Source organism: Syngnathus leptorhynchus, chromosome 6 (genome assembly GCF_054491065.1).
Source record: "Syngnathus leptorhynchus isolate UIUO chromosome 6, UIUO_Slep, whole genome shotgun sequence".
Taxonomy (NCBI): Eukaryota; Metazoa; Chordata; class Actinopteri; order Syngnathiformes; family Syngnathidae; genus Syngnathus; species Syngnathus leptorhynchus.
In genome coordinates, this window is record NC_141200.1 from 12,963,696 (window position 1) to 12,980,041 (window position 16,346).

Consider the following 16,346-nt stretch of genomic DNA (forward strand, 5'->3'; position numbering starts at 1 on the left):
ACTAACATGACAGAACAGTCTAAAGTGTGACATTAGAATAACTCAATACATTAAAGTGCAACTAGTGAAAACATGAGAACGCCATATCCCATAATGCAACGCGTGTGCCAAGCCCTTTTCAACAACAACAAGAGGGAGGGGCTTGAGAGTGACGTAGCCACCCCATACCCGGAAGTGAGACTCTTCAAAATGATGCTCATGATCGTGCCATGAAGGTTTTGAAGCTTTCCAACTGCTTCTCCATCCATACATGTATTCACGTGGGTTATTTGCACTGATAAATAATTCGAACGGTTTCCTGAACAAGTGGGTCGTCACATGGCTCTAGTGACGTTACACGTCCGTAACGAATCACGCCTCGATAGGCGCCTCACTTCCTGGATTTCTCGACACACGCCCAGAATCTTCGGCACAAACCTGCCCATCACTCGTTAAAATCTGTTTTTCTAGATGAAACGAAAAGCACTCGGTGTAAAATACGTTGTACGACCGTTGAGCGTGTAAATATTTCTGTCACAGCAGTAGACTTGAAGAAGCAGCTGCATCTCCGCTGTGGTGTTGCTATAAAATTGGAGGTCCAGCTAAATCAAATTACAAGAGACAACTGACCATAAGGTAAATGACGTTGCAACCGAAACGAGTGTAAACAGATTTTGTCGTTTTTGAGTCTTCCAATTTAGTGTGAGCGTGACGCATTTAAACGCTATCATTCGTCTTTAAGTTGATAACGAAAGCATTCTACATTTTGTTTAATTCGTGTATTCTAACACTTTACCTACTAAATAACCCATACCGCTTGTGACAACCATGTAATCGTTATTTTAAGAAAACATTTCAAGTCGTCACTGCATTTGATATTCTGCAGACCCGAGCATGTCAAATGAGGCTGACCACATCGAGAGTGGAGGAGACAAAGAGTCTGATGGGAATGCTCAAGATACTTCTGAGCAGTCCGTGAGGAAGCGTGTCCGATCAAATACACCAAGTCCACACAGAGGAAGCGCTCCACAAGGTAAGGAAGAATTCAATTTCGCAAAAAATCTACTTAGTATTTAATTTGAGTTCCCGCGGGTCCTTAAAAAGTGTCAAATTTAGAACGTGAAATTTAGGGTCTTAAAAAGTCTTTAACACCCCCATATTTTACGTATGAAATCAAAATGTGCCCTTGGAAGTGAGGGGGGAAAAACGAGTGTTACGTTTTAAGGAGATGCACTAAACACACAAGGACGGAACCAAACTTTCCTCCCCCAGTCTTTCTGATAGTTAAATTTTTCTAAGTGGTGAAAACTTCCAATCCCATTGCGTGTCCACTAACTAGACCAGTGTTTGTCAAGCTTTTTTCATTCACGGCACACCTTTTCAGTGGAAAAAATCTTGAGGCACACCAACAACAATCTGTTAAAACGTAGCCACCTATATTAACAATACAGTCAGTCTTATCAAATTGTCTTGAATAGGAATCAACTCAAAAACTTATTTTATCATCTTTTATATTTCTTCTTTCGAATAAAAAGTGCACTTGAAGTGTAATAATATTTGGGAAAGATTTCACTGTTACAATATGAAAAGTTGCATGTACAAAATGTCAAGCTCAGTATATTTTACTCACTGAGTGTTAAACCTGTGCATGTTTAGATGAACACAGAGCTGATATCCTGGTTAATTCATTTTCAAAAAATATTTTTAGACCAATTCGGTGAAATTGGATAATTTTCCACAGCACACCTGACGATCACTCTCGGCACAGTGGTTGACAAACACTACACTAGACTACCTTCCCGCGAAATCCATGCCGTGTCAAGTCAACTGTCAACCACTTTACCATTCCGAATGAGTCGCCACTGATTATCTGTTTAATGAATTTGTTTGATATTTTTGTATGACTGATTCAATAAATCACTTGTGTTGAGAATATCTGAGAAAATTAGAATGTTTCTAGTAATACATCCTGTTGGTCTTAATTTTTTGGGGGGTGTTTTCTTACCTCATAGCCAGCCCACCCAGGCTTGTGTCTGTGGAAGAATTAATGGAAACAGCAAAAGGAGTCACCAATATGGTTTTGGCCCACGAAATCATGGTTAACCAGTCTTTTCAAGTCAAACCGACAGAGCTACCTGAAGGAAGGTGAGGTTGTTTTTGCATGCCGGAAAGATGAAATCAGTTCTTTGAATAACAACTCCTCCACTCCCCCTGTTGTACAGTTTGGAGCGCAAAGTAAAAGAGATTGTTCACCAGGCATTTTGGGATTATCTGGAAGCTCAATTAAAGGAAGATCCACCGCAGTATGGCCATGTTATCCAACAGCTGGCTGAAATTAAAGAGGTGAAGTCCAAGACACGACAAAACCAAACTTTTATCCCCTGGCAAATCAATGAGTGAACTACTGCAACCCAGGGATTCACTTATATAATTTCTGGATCTAAAGAAACAATGTATTGAAGTAAAAGTATTAGATTAGAAATGAAAACAAGCCCAACAAAGTAGGGGAGAGCATGGTATGGTGTCACATTTTCTTTGCCTATGAAAATTGTTGCATCGCCACTTGTGTTGATATCATCAATGTTGTAATTGTTTTTTTTTTTTTTTTTTTTTTTAGCCATAGTTAATTAATCATTATTTATCCACAGACGTTGCTATCTTTCTTGCTGCCCGGCCATAGTCACTTACGGACCCGAATTGAGGCGGTTCTTGACCTGACTCTAATCCAGCAGCAGGCGGAGAAACAAGCACTGGACGTTTCTGCTCTATCCAATTTCATTATTGAGATGATGGGATCGCTTTGTGCCCCCTGTAGGGATGAGGATGTCAGTAAGCTGAAGGAGATCACCGAATTTGTCCCTTTGCTCAAGTAAGTGACAGAAAAGTAAATCAAGGCAAAACAACTGTCAACAGCAGAATTATGTGTTCATCAAGCCTTTTCCACCCCGAGAATGCCTTTGGTGTTGTTCAAAACATTTTATGTGATTATGTTGGGGCAACATGGTGGACTAGTCCCAGTGACTAGTGGTTAGCATGGCCGCTTTACATTGGAGAGGTTCTTGACTTCCTATCTCATCTTTGGCCTTCCTGTGTGATTGTCCAGGCTATGCTCGCATGGGGTTTTCGCTGCATACTCCGGGGGCCTCCCACATTCCAAAAACACGCATTGACAACTATTAGACTAAGCTAGACAAGACTCAAAATTGTCCATAGATATAAATGGCTGCGATTGGTAGGTACCCTGCGATTAAATGGCAACCAGGCCTTTTTACCTTAAAGTCAGCTGGGATATGCTCTTTTTCACCCCTGACTAAACGTGAACAAGCTTTAAAGAAAATTGATCCCATCGAAGAGATGAGTTTTAAAGTACTAGTCTAATACATGGCCCCAGACAACAATATAGCTTGGAAATATTACAAAGGTTTAACTTTTTTTTTTTTTTTGCCATTGTTCTCCTAGGGCCATATTATCTCTGTTGGACCTGATGAAGTTGGACATGGCTAACTTTGCTGTAAGCAGCATCAGGCCTCATCTGATGCAGCAGTCTGTGGAGTATGAAAGGAACAAATTCCAGGAGTTTCTGGACAGACAACCTAGTAAGAGCAATATACAAATTAACATTGTTAGTCTTTGACTCACATCTAAAAGAATCTCTGCCACTGGTTTTGGAGCGATGACAAAATTTGAATCACACCTTGCGGCCACATCACAAATTTGAGGCAATTAAAATGCACATAAGCGTTCATGCCTCCTTATTTAGCAACCTGAGGCTTCCTTGACTGACACTCCTATCTTTTTATCAATTGATAAAAAGTGATACAGGACAACATATTGTATGAGGAGCCCCAGAAGGCATTACAGACCACAATTCAATTCACCATGCAGGGACTCCACAAGGTAAATCCCTGTCAATTTTTGCAATGTTAAGGTCTCAGTTGGATTCTGAAATATCGCAATTTATTGCACTGAATTGTATTTGGGGCTATCAAGAGTAGCAGAGACGGAATCAAAATGTACACTGCACTTAACAGATTTATATTTGTGGAACACTTTTTTGTGTTCTTTTATCACAATTTATTTTAGGTTGCATTACCTGACATGTTTCGGCATGAACTTTCATGAATCAAAATGTACACTGCACTTAACAGATTTATATTTGTGGAACACTTTTTTGTGTTCTTTTATCACAATTTATTTTAGGTTGCATTACCTGACATGTTTCGGCATGTACATCACTCTGATGTGTGATTGACAAGGGAAACAAAATGAATTTAGTACAACTATATTTGTGGAACATTTTGAAAACTACATATAATTTTCTTTCCATTTCAAAATCATGTGCTATGTACAGTTTGTTCTTTTATTTACTGTAAAGCTACAATACATGCACAGAACAGTGTGGGAATGGGAAAGATTTATGTCGTGTAAAAGTATTGGGGAGGGTTTAAAAAGCTTTAATATTGTGTAATGCAACAGGAGATTAATGCGCAACCGTGACTCACTTTGGTATCGCTATGCATGATGTCCCCCGGGTTAGTGTGGTCTGGTAATTCTGAAAGTGGACATGTTGCATTGCTTGGCAAGGAAAACCACTCGACTTGTAAATACATCCATGCCTTCTAGTTGCCAACAAGAAACACCACGTGTTGGAAATTAGTTTTTTAAATTTCTAAATCATATATATATTGCTTCTACTTTGCGGAGTTTTGTTTTTCGTAGGTGGTTCTGGAATGCATCTCCTGTGAAAAATGAGGGACCCCCGTTTTTCTTTTAGTCAATTGCAGCAAATCTCAATAATATACATTCCAGTTTGGTGTTTAGACTTTTTCAACAAATACATTTCAAGTGTAATTTTTGGTCTTCAACAAGTGGTGTTGAGTACACTAATTTGTAATTGGAAAACAAATTTCTCTCTTTTTCAGATGCTTTGGACTACACAGAGAAGTGGCTGAAAGACACATTGGAGAACATGAGACAGGTTTCTTCTACTGGTGCCTCATCTGCTCCTCCTACTATCCTCCCTGCTCATGTCCATAATCAAGCATATTTGCGACTACTTAAATGGGAACACCTTTCGGAGCCCTTCCCCGAGGTAAACCTTTTGATAGATTTTTTTTGTCTGTTTGTCACTCTGGAAAAAATGACTTCTGTGCTATAGTTGTGTTTTTTTTTTTCTTGCTACCTAGACAATGTTGATGGATCAGACTCGATTCCAGGAAATGCAGCAGATGACTGAAAAATTAATTTTGCTTTCATCGATATTACTCATTGTTTACACCACCACGGGAGAAGCCATTTCAGGCCTTCCGGGCCTCATGGAGATGCTTAAAAACACTGTTCACGCCATGCTTGCTGACATGCACACACTGTAAGTACAAACACCAACAAACAGTTTTGTTAAAGTGTGGAAATCATGACATAGACAAATTTGGTCAAATTAGGTACTGTATTTTCCGGACTATAAGGAGCGATTTATAAAATCCAACACCAAGAACAGACATGTCATCTTGAAGGGCAATTTAAAATAAAAATAGAATAGAGGCAACAACAGGCTGAATAATTGTACGGTATGCGACGAACTGAGAACGTGCATGGTATGTTAACATAACATTAAGAGTTATTCAGATAACTATAGCATATATAACATGCTAACAAGTTTACCACACCACCCGTGTCACTCCAAATCATTAAATCCAATGAAATCTTCATCCTTTTGTGTCACTTTTAAACAACTCTGCCAACACCGGAGGTAGATGATGCGGTGCTTCCTCTTCTACGTCGCTGACGTCAGACTCATCAACACAATTTTCAACACAGACCTAGAGCGCCTACTTGGGGTTTAGTGTGAAAATAATATGTGAAATGATATAATAATGTGTTAATAGTTTCACGCATAAGTCGCTCCAGAGTATAAGTCGCACCCCAGTCCAAACTATGAAAAAAAACTCTTATAGTCCAGAAAATACAGTTACTTATTTACACCTATTCACCGTAGTTGTACTTTGTATCCATGCTATCATTTCATTCAGATGTGAATATACAATCTGCATCTTCCAAAAATAATTAATGAAGAAATTAGGAATTTTTGTAGGAATTTTGGAATGCGTTAGTTTAACAATATTCGTGTTGTATTTGTAATTTGTAGTGCTGCAATGCAATGCAAACTACAGCCACAATGATATATAAATGAACAATTCCCCTCTGTGTCAAGCTTGCCGATCAAAAGTGAGCAATATGATCGGACAATATGTGATGCATTCAAGTGTGTAGGTACTGTTGGGCCAGTCACTCTGTGTTCCATAATTTCAACATGAAAAAAAAAAAAAAAAGACGTTTTGCTGCATAATATCCAACGTTGTGTTTCTTCATACAAATATATTTCCTTTTTCAAGGTCTTTCAATCTTCAGGAGACCCTGGTGACCACTGGGGAGAAACTGTGCATGGAGCTAAATCAATGTTTAAGCAAGCATGGCTACACTCCATTATCTACTGAGCAAAAAAACACTCTGGTGGGGCAAATCTCAGCCACCATCCACCCGAACAACACAGTCCGTCAGTTGATGGGTAAGCGATGTCGATGATAATTTTGTTGTTGGCCGAAATTTGGATTGACCCTCCTCTTTTGTCTCTTCTTGCCATTTCTTTCAGACTCTCGGGTTCAGAGCTACCTGCTGGCTACTCTGGAGTCCAGTCAACACCAAACCCCTCTTCCTATACCTGGAGGTCTTGCACCCATCTCCAAAGAGCTAAAAGAACTCTCTGTTCGCTTAAGTTGTCTGGTCAATTTCAACAAGCTTGTCTTCTCCCCATTCTACCAAAAGATTCTCCAAAAATGCTTCTCATCAGGAGGTTGTGCCAGCACAGAGACATAAACACTTTCACAGTGGCGGCGTGACGTAGCTATTCAAGGGAACACTTAAGTTCTACAAACGGAGATGAGGATGAGGATGAGCAGTGCTGGCTGGTAGCAATAAAATTATTGCTCAGAGGAAAATAATGCTTTTAAAACACTAGCGCTACTTTGAAAAAAAATGCCCAGTTTATATGTAGATCAACTCTGTCAAGTCTAATGTGTTATTTTTGGACCAGTTCTTGAATCTTGGGAGGTTTAAAGAACACATGATCGTCACAATTGAGTCACTGGAGCTGCAGTGGTTTTGCAGATTCATATAGAAATGTAAAAGCAAAGGCACAAATTTGGTGCACCAGCTTTACCCTAGAATTAACCAATACTGGATAAGTTGGATAGAAGAGAACGTCCACTCAATGAGTTTTTCTTAGTTTTCATAGTTTGGTCCAAGAGATGTGAACTAAAAAGTAGTTATGCTCTTAGTCGTGGCAAGTCTAAAGAATATTACTACTCAACTGTGCGTGTTGCTGCTAACTTCCTCCTACCACACTAGACAATTGCGACAGAAGTGTAAGAAAGAAAGTTTTTGTGGAGAAAATTTGCTTTAGAAATACAAAAGCACCAGTGTGTCTTGATACAAGAGGAAAGTGTCAGGCAGTGGCAAACACTCTCGTGAAATCTATTGACTCTTGTCCAGATAAGTGACATTTTACATCAATGACAATGAAATGTATTATACTACATATTTTTGTTCTGCTGATCAGCACTGTGTTGGTCATTATTCTAACAGTATTTTGACTCTCTCAAAAGAACATCAAACAGCTGCAGCTCATTCAGAATGCTGCAGTTTGGGCACTGACCAGCACCAAAATCTGAATATTTCATTTCAGCCCTAAAGGCTTCTTTACATTGGCTTCCAAGTCAGCTGTAGAATAAACTTTAGGCTCTGCACACAGTGAAAAAAAGCAACTCAGCAGGGCTCTGCAGACGCCGGTCAATCAGTGGAGCTCAGTATTAAAAAAAAAAAACATGTTAAAGCAGCATTTAGCAATTATGCTGCACACAAATGGAATAAGATGCCAGCAGAAGTGAAGTCAGATTCAAATTGAAATTCTTTTAAATCCAGGTTAGAAAGTAGGATTTTCCCCACCATACCTATGGTCTCTTGTGGAAGTCATGTAAAGACATTGTGTTCTTCCACCACTACTCTAAACATCCATCCATCCATGGGGGTCGCGGGCGTGCTGGAGCTTATCCCAGCAGTCATCGCAGAGGACACCCTGAATCGGTTTCCAGTCAATCGCAGGGCACACAGAGACGAACAACCATCCGCACTGGCACTCACACCTAGGGGCAATTTGGAGTGCTCAATCGGCCTACCAAGCATGTTTTTTTGGGACGTGGGAGGAAATCCACGCGGGCTCGGGGAGAACATGCAAACTCCACACAGGGAGGCCTGGAGGTGGAATCGAACCCACACCCTCTGAAGTTAGTCTAAACATGACATTATGATTATATTCCACCTGTATTGTGAGTGTGGTCGTGATATTTGCAAGATGAACTTTGGCCAACTGTTGTCATTTTCAGTCAACAGCAAGTGGCAAAAGGGCCACCCCATGAGATGGATGAGTTTTGAGTTTGCTGCTTAATTCCAATTCCACCAACATAGTATTAAATCAGTATACCCATGTTTTGACTAGTTGGGCCACATGAACATGTTATCGAAAATAATTTATTATATTTGACTTCACCTTATAAAGCATTTTAAAAAATTTTTTTTTTTCAAAAATCTTGTTCTTGCACTGTACATCCTTTTAGTAATTTTAATTAAGTCAGTGCTTTTAAATGTTGTACTTCAATTATCTGAAGCATGTATTGCACTGTGTATGAAATGCGCTATATAAATAAAGCTGCTTTCCCTTGCTGGGTGTGTGTTTTTATATTTTGGTTTTCTTTAATACAAGTACTACATTATTACAAGTATACACGTACTACTACAAGGACTACTATGACTCCTACAACTACTACATGTACTACTATGATTACTATACTTCAGTAGTACAAGTAATTTACAGCAATGCTACAACTACTACTACTTCAAGTACTACAAGTACTACTACTACTAAAACATGTACCACAAGTATTATTACAATTATACAAGTCCAACTACAAGTTCTACAAGCACTACTATAACTACTTCAAGCACTATACTCCTACTATTACAGTACAACAAATACTACTACCACCACTTCTACTACTTACAGTACTACAAGTACTAAACGTACTACTACCATAACATCTACTACATCAAATACTACTACAGGTGCTGCTACTACCAGTACAAGTACTACAACTACGACTACTTCAGGTACTTGTACTAATACAAGTACAACTACTACTACAAGTACTATTACTTGAAGAACTACTACTACGATTACTGAGTCTTTTTTTCAGTATTTTGTGTGTCTTGTGTGGTATGTTAAATCTACTATTTTGGAAAGTTTGGAGTTACATTTTTTTTTCCAGTTAAGCTGGTCATCGACAAGTTTTTCAAAAAATTGACTCACGTCTATCTTTTCTTTTGTCGTATTGTATAAATTTAAACCCATTTACGGGCAAAAACGTCTTATTAAATAGCAAATAATTAGTTTTAATGGCATTAAGAAAACAATCGCTAAATTTAACGAGCTTTGTTTTTAAGGTTGTCATTAGTTTGTCATAATCTACGTTTGTCCAAATAATAATTGTGTCATTAGCAAACAATATAACTTTTAACATTTCCGATGTGTTTATTGTATCTTTACTATAAATAATAAAATAGTTTTTGAACCATCCCCTGCAGAGCACCACTTTAAATTGGTTATCTATTGGATTTTGACTCGACTCTTTTAAATTTGTACTCATAAACGCACAACTTAATTTACTACTTTTACGTTTTAGCACTACTATGTTCTTTTGTTTTGAAAACAAACATCACTAGTTCTTCCATTAAAGTGGAGTGAGCATAATATACATCTTTCAAAAATAATTTATGAATAAATGAGGAATTTCTCTGGTAAATTTACAACATAGATCTTAAGTTATTTTGATTTAATTATTGTAGATTTATTTTTAGATACTTTGAATAATATGTTTGTTGCGTGACTGCTTCCCCCCTTAGAATTCACACAAGAAGCTTTGGATCGATTGACAATAAATGATATTTTGATGTTGAGTTACCAAATTAGTTCAGTTGTCACTGGTTGACATTTCACTTCGACACCTCTCCTCCCCCCTTACGCGACCTACCCGACATTCCACACATGCGAGGAAGCAACAGCTAGCAGCAGCAGCCCCTACGTGTGTCAGCCACAAGGCGTATTATTATGCAGAAGTTTAGAAAGGCCGATTTTTCGCCCTGAGCAGACCTAAAAGCAACATTCGACGAAACGCGGGACGTATCGAGAAATCACGGGTTATGGCCGGCCCTGGTAACTACTAGTTATTAGTTTTTATTTAGAGCTTCAAATGTGCAAAAAGTCAGTGAGCGGTACTCGACGTCGAACAAGATGGCAGTAGTAGCAGCAGCAACACCGATGCAGGGTTTGACGGTGGCGTTGCTTCTCGCTGCGAGCCTCTTTCACGCGATGACTTATTCGGTATACGGGTCTTACTGAAGGTAAGTCATCTACTATTAATAAAACTGTATTGTATTAATGATATTTTGTCAGTTTGGTGTTTTGACTAGTGCACCGAAATGACTTCGCCCATTGCTGGCTTGTTTGCTAACAAATAAGCTTAGCCAAGTTCGTTGTGTTTGTGGTAGCAGGCTAGCTTTGACACGAACCGCTTGCCGTCATCTAAATACGGCTAAGGATTTTCACTTTAACCTTTGTTTCTTTATTTGGGTAGTTGGAGGTGAAAAAAAAAACTTTGTTGTCGCAAAAATGTTCGCGAACTAACTTGAATGAACTGTAAAGAATAGCTTGGTATTATGCAACACGAGCTGCTCACGTAACTCAAAGTACAGTGCATACAGTACATAGGTACGAAAGGATTCAATCTGCTTTCAAACCATTGAAGTAACACTTGTACTCGAACAGTATTTCACTTCATTGTAACACGCGTCTGAGTCTCAACAGGTGTTCAGACTGTTGCCGTCCTCCCCCCTCTCAAACACACCAACACCAATACTATCCTTTCCATATGGTTACTGTGTCCGAAATTAATCACGAAACAAACTGCCTGTGCAGCTGGTATTCTTTGACATGTGTTCATCTCTACAAGTACTCGGTGTGATACGTGGCTCTCCATTTCAGGAGTGGATCTGGTCACCAAACTGTGGGGGGGATCAGGCTACCACTTTAGCAGACAAGGGATATGTTTGTGTGTGTGTGTGTGTGTGTCTGTCTGTCTGTCTGTCTGTGTGTGTGTGTGTGTGTGTGTGTGTGTGTGTGTGTGTGTGTGTGTGTGTGTGCGCATGTGTGAATGAGGGAATAAGCAAGTAGCCCTCAAAGTTATGGTAGACATGGCCGTATGGCAAGGACACACAAGGTGAAATAGTTGATCCTTCGAAGCCACATGGCTTCTTTGCATTACTGCTTGCTTAGTCTGTTGCATCAGGTCGCTATTAATACTTTTCCAGACCTGCAGCTGTGGGTGTAGAAGGTGGATGTAGTTTAAAAATAAGTCGTTGCCACCTTGGAAGCACTGTCTTTTATTCGTCACTCGTGTGGCGCTTCCCGTGTACACAGGATCTGTTCCATGAAGTTGGTCAAATCATTTGTTCTTCAGACAAGATTTTTACTCTGAGATCAACATCAAACATTTGAAACTATGAATGCTTATTCAAACCATGCACCATAAAGCCTATCATACATATAACTTGTTAGTGAAGGTACCACTGTACATACAACTCTCTATGAAACCAGTTGGAGTGAAAAACATTTTCTTGCATGTCACATTTACTTACCTTACAGAAAAGCAGGATTTACTGTTGCTTTACTAAGAGCGTAGTAAGAAGAGCTGGACTCGTCTACAGTTACGTGTAGGATGACTAACCCCGTAGCGCGTGAACGTACAGGGTTTGAGGCTCAATTAACATGTCCTGCAAATTGAGACTGTGTCCCGCAAAATCAATGCTTTTCTCTAATTACCAAAAAAATAAATAAAACTGGGTCAGTGTCCGACATTGTCGCGTAGAAACATACGGCTTGGACTTATTAGCCTTAGTTTATGTGGCAACTTGTTTCTGCAGTTGAGACAGTTAGAGGTGTGTGCAGCTTCCAATGAGTCAGCACTATCAATATCTTGAAACATAAAGCTAGCATTCTAGAAATGAAGAGAATTAGAGCTGGCTTTTCTCTTAACCTATTAAGCATGGGGACACGTAAGTGCTATTTCATTTTATGTTGTCTTTCAGTTTTCAGGTCTTGCAAGTGTTCAGTCTTAGTGTTGTATCGTAAGATACATTTATTTCATATGATAAGAAACAGCGACTTAAAATTCTAATATTCAGATATGCTTTCCCTGACAAGTTGCATATTAAAGCACAAAGCTTGACTTAGTGTCCGGGTTTGGCAGAGAGCATCATGGTATCACATTGTTCGAAGTTAGTAGTCAGGAGAAGCATTGGAAAGATTTTGAAGGCATTAAATATAGAATGCAACACAGTGAAGACAGTCATCATTAGGTTGAGAAGATATGGCACCTCAGTGACATTACCAAGAGCTAGACTGGCTAGATATCCCTTTAAAACGAAAACTCTCAGGAAAAAAAAAAATGGTTTAGAAGGCTACTCAGAAGGCCAAAGGCAAGTCAAATCTATTTATATAGTCCATCACAGAAACGTCTCACAGGACTTTGGATGGAAAACATTTTGAAATGATTTATCTTGGTCCCATTTCGCTCATCACAAAAATCTGTTATGATATTTTATATGGACCAGAGCTCCTCTAGATTGTCCCTATGTGAGAAATCATTAAAACTGTATTCAGAAAGCCAAAGTCTGTTGTTTAGTCAGGTGGTTTTTGAAGCACACCCAATCTACCTGTCTGAGCCTGTGTGTGACTGTTTTAGTCGTTGGGAAAGACACTGGCTCCCCGCAGGCATTTCAATTCAAGCAGTGATTGTGTTTACCTGCAGTAAATAACCCTTTTAAAATCCAAGTATTGGCAGTATTTGAGTTTTTGAAGTTCACGTAAACGCATGCAAAAACCTCAAGATGCCCTTTCCGGCCCATTTTCTATTGTGAATATCTCAGCATGGATACGCACCAGTGGTTGGTCTCCAACCAGTGGATAGCGGGCCACCTTGGACTGGGCCGCACAAATGAAAGAAGGAAATAAAAAACGTATTCATTAGGCAAGATGACAAATATTTTATTCTGACCGGATTCTCTCCTTTACAATAGTCTTTGGCTGACTCGACCCATGTCACACGCGGGACGCTAATGTTAAATCCACAAGGTGACAAAATTAGTCACAAGACTTTCTATACAATGCGCTTTTGGGGTTCACGTGATTACCAAATTCTGGACCGCAAAGTCCGCGTAAGATCGAGATTTCTGTGTATGTGGCGAGCGACTCACCAATGAGTCAATGACACTTTCATAAAAGACCTGTCAACCAGTAGAACTGCCTTGAGAGTGCTTGATGGCTAACTGCACTATTAAGGCTAAGAAAAGCAGTCAATATTGATGGGAAAAAAGTGGATTTGCGTTTAGAACAGGGAGGAAACCTTCTGCTTTCTTTCTGTCGTGAGTGAAATGAATGTAAGCATGCTTCATTGATGTAAGAAAGAAACAAATTGATTTTTTTTTTTGTGCAATGACACCTGTTTCGGTCGCAGTTTCATTTGTGGTATTTAAATGTGTGAGGGTAATGTTCATTGTGGTATGTAAATGGGGTTTTCCGAATGTTTCAGAAACCCGAATTTTGTCCTTAACACAATTATTAAGTGCATTTCAACGTAGACATTTGACACATTTGACAAAAAAACTTTATGGCTAAGATTGATATCTTCAATTCCAGTTCCGGGCCTTGCTATTTGCCTTGATGTGGCACTTGTTGCTGTGATTGGTCACCAAGTCATTTTAATTTTAGCACTGCATAGTTGCAAGAAGACTAATGTCAAATAGTTTTGAATTAAAACCCTCCAGATTTCTAGTAGGAAGAGCCAAATGACCATGTGTATGCTGAGTATTTTTTTTGGTAATGATTTGTCGTTAAGCATCTGAAGTTTATTCTGGTTTGATTTGTCATATACAGCCTTGTGGTGTGCCGTTTCCTTGTAACCTGCTTGCTCTGCAGTTCTACTCGGTGTGCAACCGACCCGCTACATTACAACAGGCTTCCCTCATCTTCTATTACAGTGCACTAGTTCCCCTTTCCTCTTAGAGCACCATGTTGGCTCAACCTTCTAGGTAGGGTTTGTGTAATTGTAGTTGTAGTTTTTAATAGTGTACAAATGACAAGTGTCAAAACATTTGCTAAAATAACATTGAAATTATGGATCAAACTATCCAATCATCCATTTTCTGAACCACTTTGCCCCCACGGGGGTCGCAGGCGTGCTGGAGCCTATCCCAGCCGTCATCGGGCAGTAGGCGGGGGACACCCTGAACTGGTTGCCAGCCAACTATAAGTCTTAAATTTATATATATATATATATATATATATTTGCAGAGTAATTTTGTGAATCACTTCATTTAAGAAGCAACTTTCAAATTTTGTGCAGTTTTTTTTTTTTTTCAGGGTAATCTCACTGGCCTGAAAAAATCTTGCATAAACAATTTTGTGCAGTTTTTTTTTTCAGGGTAATCTCACTGGCCTGAAAAAAATCTTGCATAAACAATAAATATTTCACAAATTAGCATTTTTTAATAGAATCAACATTTTTAAATTCATATTGTGCATAACAATAAACAATTTTCTTGTCTATAAGCAAAGCTAATTTGATTAAAAAAGTAAGATATGCTGTTATGTAAGTTTTTAGAATATGTATTTTGCAGACCTCAAGAGTAAACGGTAAATGGACGACTTGTATAGCACTTTTCTACGTTAGGTACTCAAAGCGCTGCACACCTCATTCACCTACTGGTGACATTTCTAGGGGTTGGAGTGTCTTCCTCAAGGACACTTTGAGGATCGAACTCCCAATGTCTGTGTTGGGAGACAACCACTCTATTACTGATGACATACTTTTGAATTTGCCTGTTCAAACTCGGATGTTCTTTGCTTTAACACAACTCCAGTCAAACATTTGTGAAATGTGTAATCGATCATCCAAGCACCTCATTTAGTCGTAATTTAGTAGGATAACCGGACTATTTTTGGCTTCAGCTGCTGGTAATAACCTCATTTTACGAAATGAGGCAGCAGCACCATGATTGCCGGTTAGCCCTGACAGCAAGAAAAGGATACGCATCAAAGTTCTTATTGGCATACAGTGTAGGCTACCCTTGCTCTGACCCCAAGCCAGCGATTTTGTTTGTTGTCCCAGGCCTTTGCATTATTTTACAAAAAAATCATTACCTTCCCCCCAAATAATTGATAATGTGACTGATTTTGTTTACTTTTCTCTTTTCAGGTATGGCCTTGCATGTCTTGATTCAGCCATCACACTTGCACTCAGCTCAAACAAGTGCCTTAGGAACCAGTAACAGCAAACACACAGGGGAAGCCCATCACAGTAATAACACCAGCAAAGCCTTTCCCGTATCACCTCCACCTAAAACCTATGTGATCGGAGTCAACTACGGAATTGCCCACCCGAACAACGTATTCCCATCAACGGTCGATGACTTGGAAAGACTGCACTGGGCAAGAGCAATTGAAGAGAGTGAGGAGAGTAGGCCTCACCCATTGGGATCGCGAACTGTGGAGAGGAGAGAAGAAGGCCTTGTTGGAATCAAAGCTCAGGGGTCTCATTGTGGGAACAAAGGTCCTCAGGAAAGGAGGCTATTTGAAGAAGAAAGGGGCTCAAGCGAAGGAGGCGGTGGACATGTAAACCTAGACTCAGGTGTGATCCAGAGATGCAAACAGAAGAAAGGTGAAGTTGTACAACCGCAGCAGGATAACAGCTCTGTAGGAACCATGCAAATAGTGGAGGAGGCATCAGAGCTACCTTCACTGCCGGCTCCTACTATAATGTTGCAAACGGGGAATCATAATGTCGCTAAAGGAGCAAGTAAGGGGGCACGGTCTTCTCAAGACAAGGTTAGCGAATCGGTTGGCATTGGGAATGAATCCAATGGGAAAAAAATCAGGTCTAACGTCACTACTGGGGCGACGGCGACCACAAACAGATCAGGAACAGGAGATGGCGACTATCAGTTAGTTCAGCATGAGGTTCTCTGCTCAGCGAAACACAGCTATGAAGTGTTGGATTTCCTCGGACGTGGCACCTTTGGTCAGGTGGTGAAGTGTTGGAAGAGGGAAACGAACGAAGTGGTGGCTGTCAAAATATTGAAGAACCACCCGTCGTATGCACGTCAGGGACAAATTGAGGTTAGTATTCATCGTATGTAACTATTTT

At 39.6% G+C, this 16,346-nt stretch overlaps 2 protein-coding genes across 2 annotated transcripts in view; both read left to right on the forward strand.

Annotated features, from left to right (window-relative positions):
* Positions 1 to 179: 179 nt before the first annotated feature.
* Positions 180 to 8,753, forward strand: tcp11l1 (t-complex 11, testis-specific-like 1). The gene is made up of 10 exons (XM_085913981.1): positions 180 to 615; positions 866 to 1,012; positions 1,992 to 2,124; positions 2,202 to 2,322; positions 2,628 to 2,848; positions 3,439 to 3,575; positions 4,902 to 5,071; positions 5,166 to 5,347; positions 6,372 to 6,544; positions 6,629 to 8,753. The coding sequence occupies exons 2-10, from the start codon at positions 874 to 876 to the stop codon at positions 6,850 to 6,852; spliced, it is 1,500 nt and encodes a 499-aa protein (XP_085770107.1). The 5' UTR covers positions 180 to 615; positions 866 to 873; the 3' UTR covers positions 6,853 to 8,753.
* Positions 8,754 to 10,469: 1,716 nt separating this feature from the next.
* hipk3a (homeodomain interacting protein kinase 3a) overlaps positions 10,470 to 16,346 on the forward strand; it is a 28,270-nt gene continuing 22,393 nt past the window's right edge. Inside the window, exons 1-2 of the mRNA XM_085913924.1 lie at positions 10,470 to 10,488; positions 15,399 to 16,318. Of these exons, the coding sequence (XP_085770050.1) occupies positions 15,401 to 16,318 (918 nt within the window). The 5' untranslated portion in view covers positions 10,470 to 10,488; positions 15,399 to 15,400. The remainder of the gene's footprint in view (positions 10,489 to 15,398; positions 16,319 to 16,346) is intronic.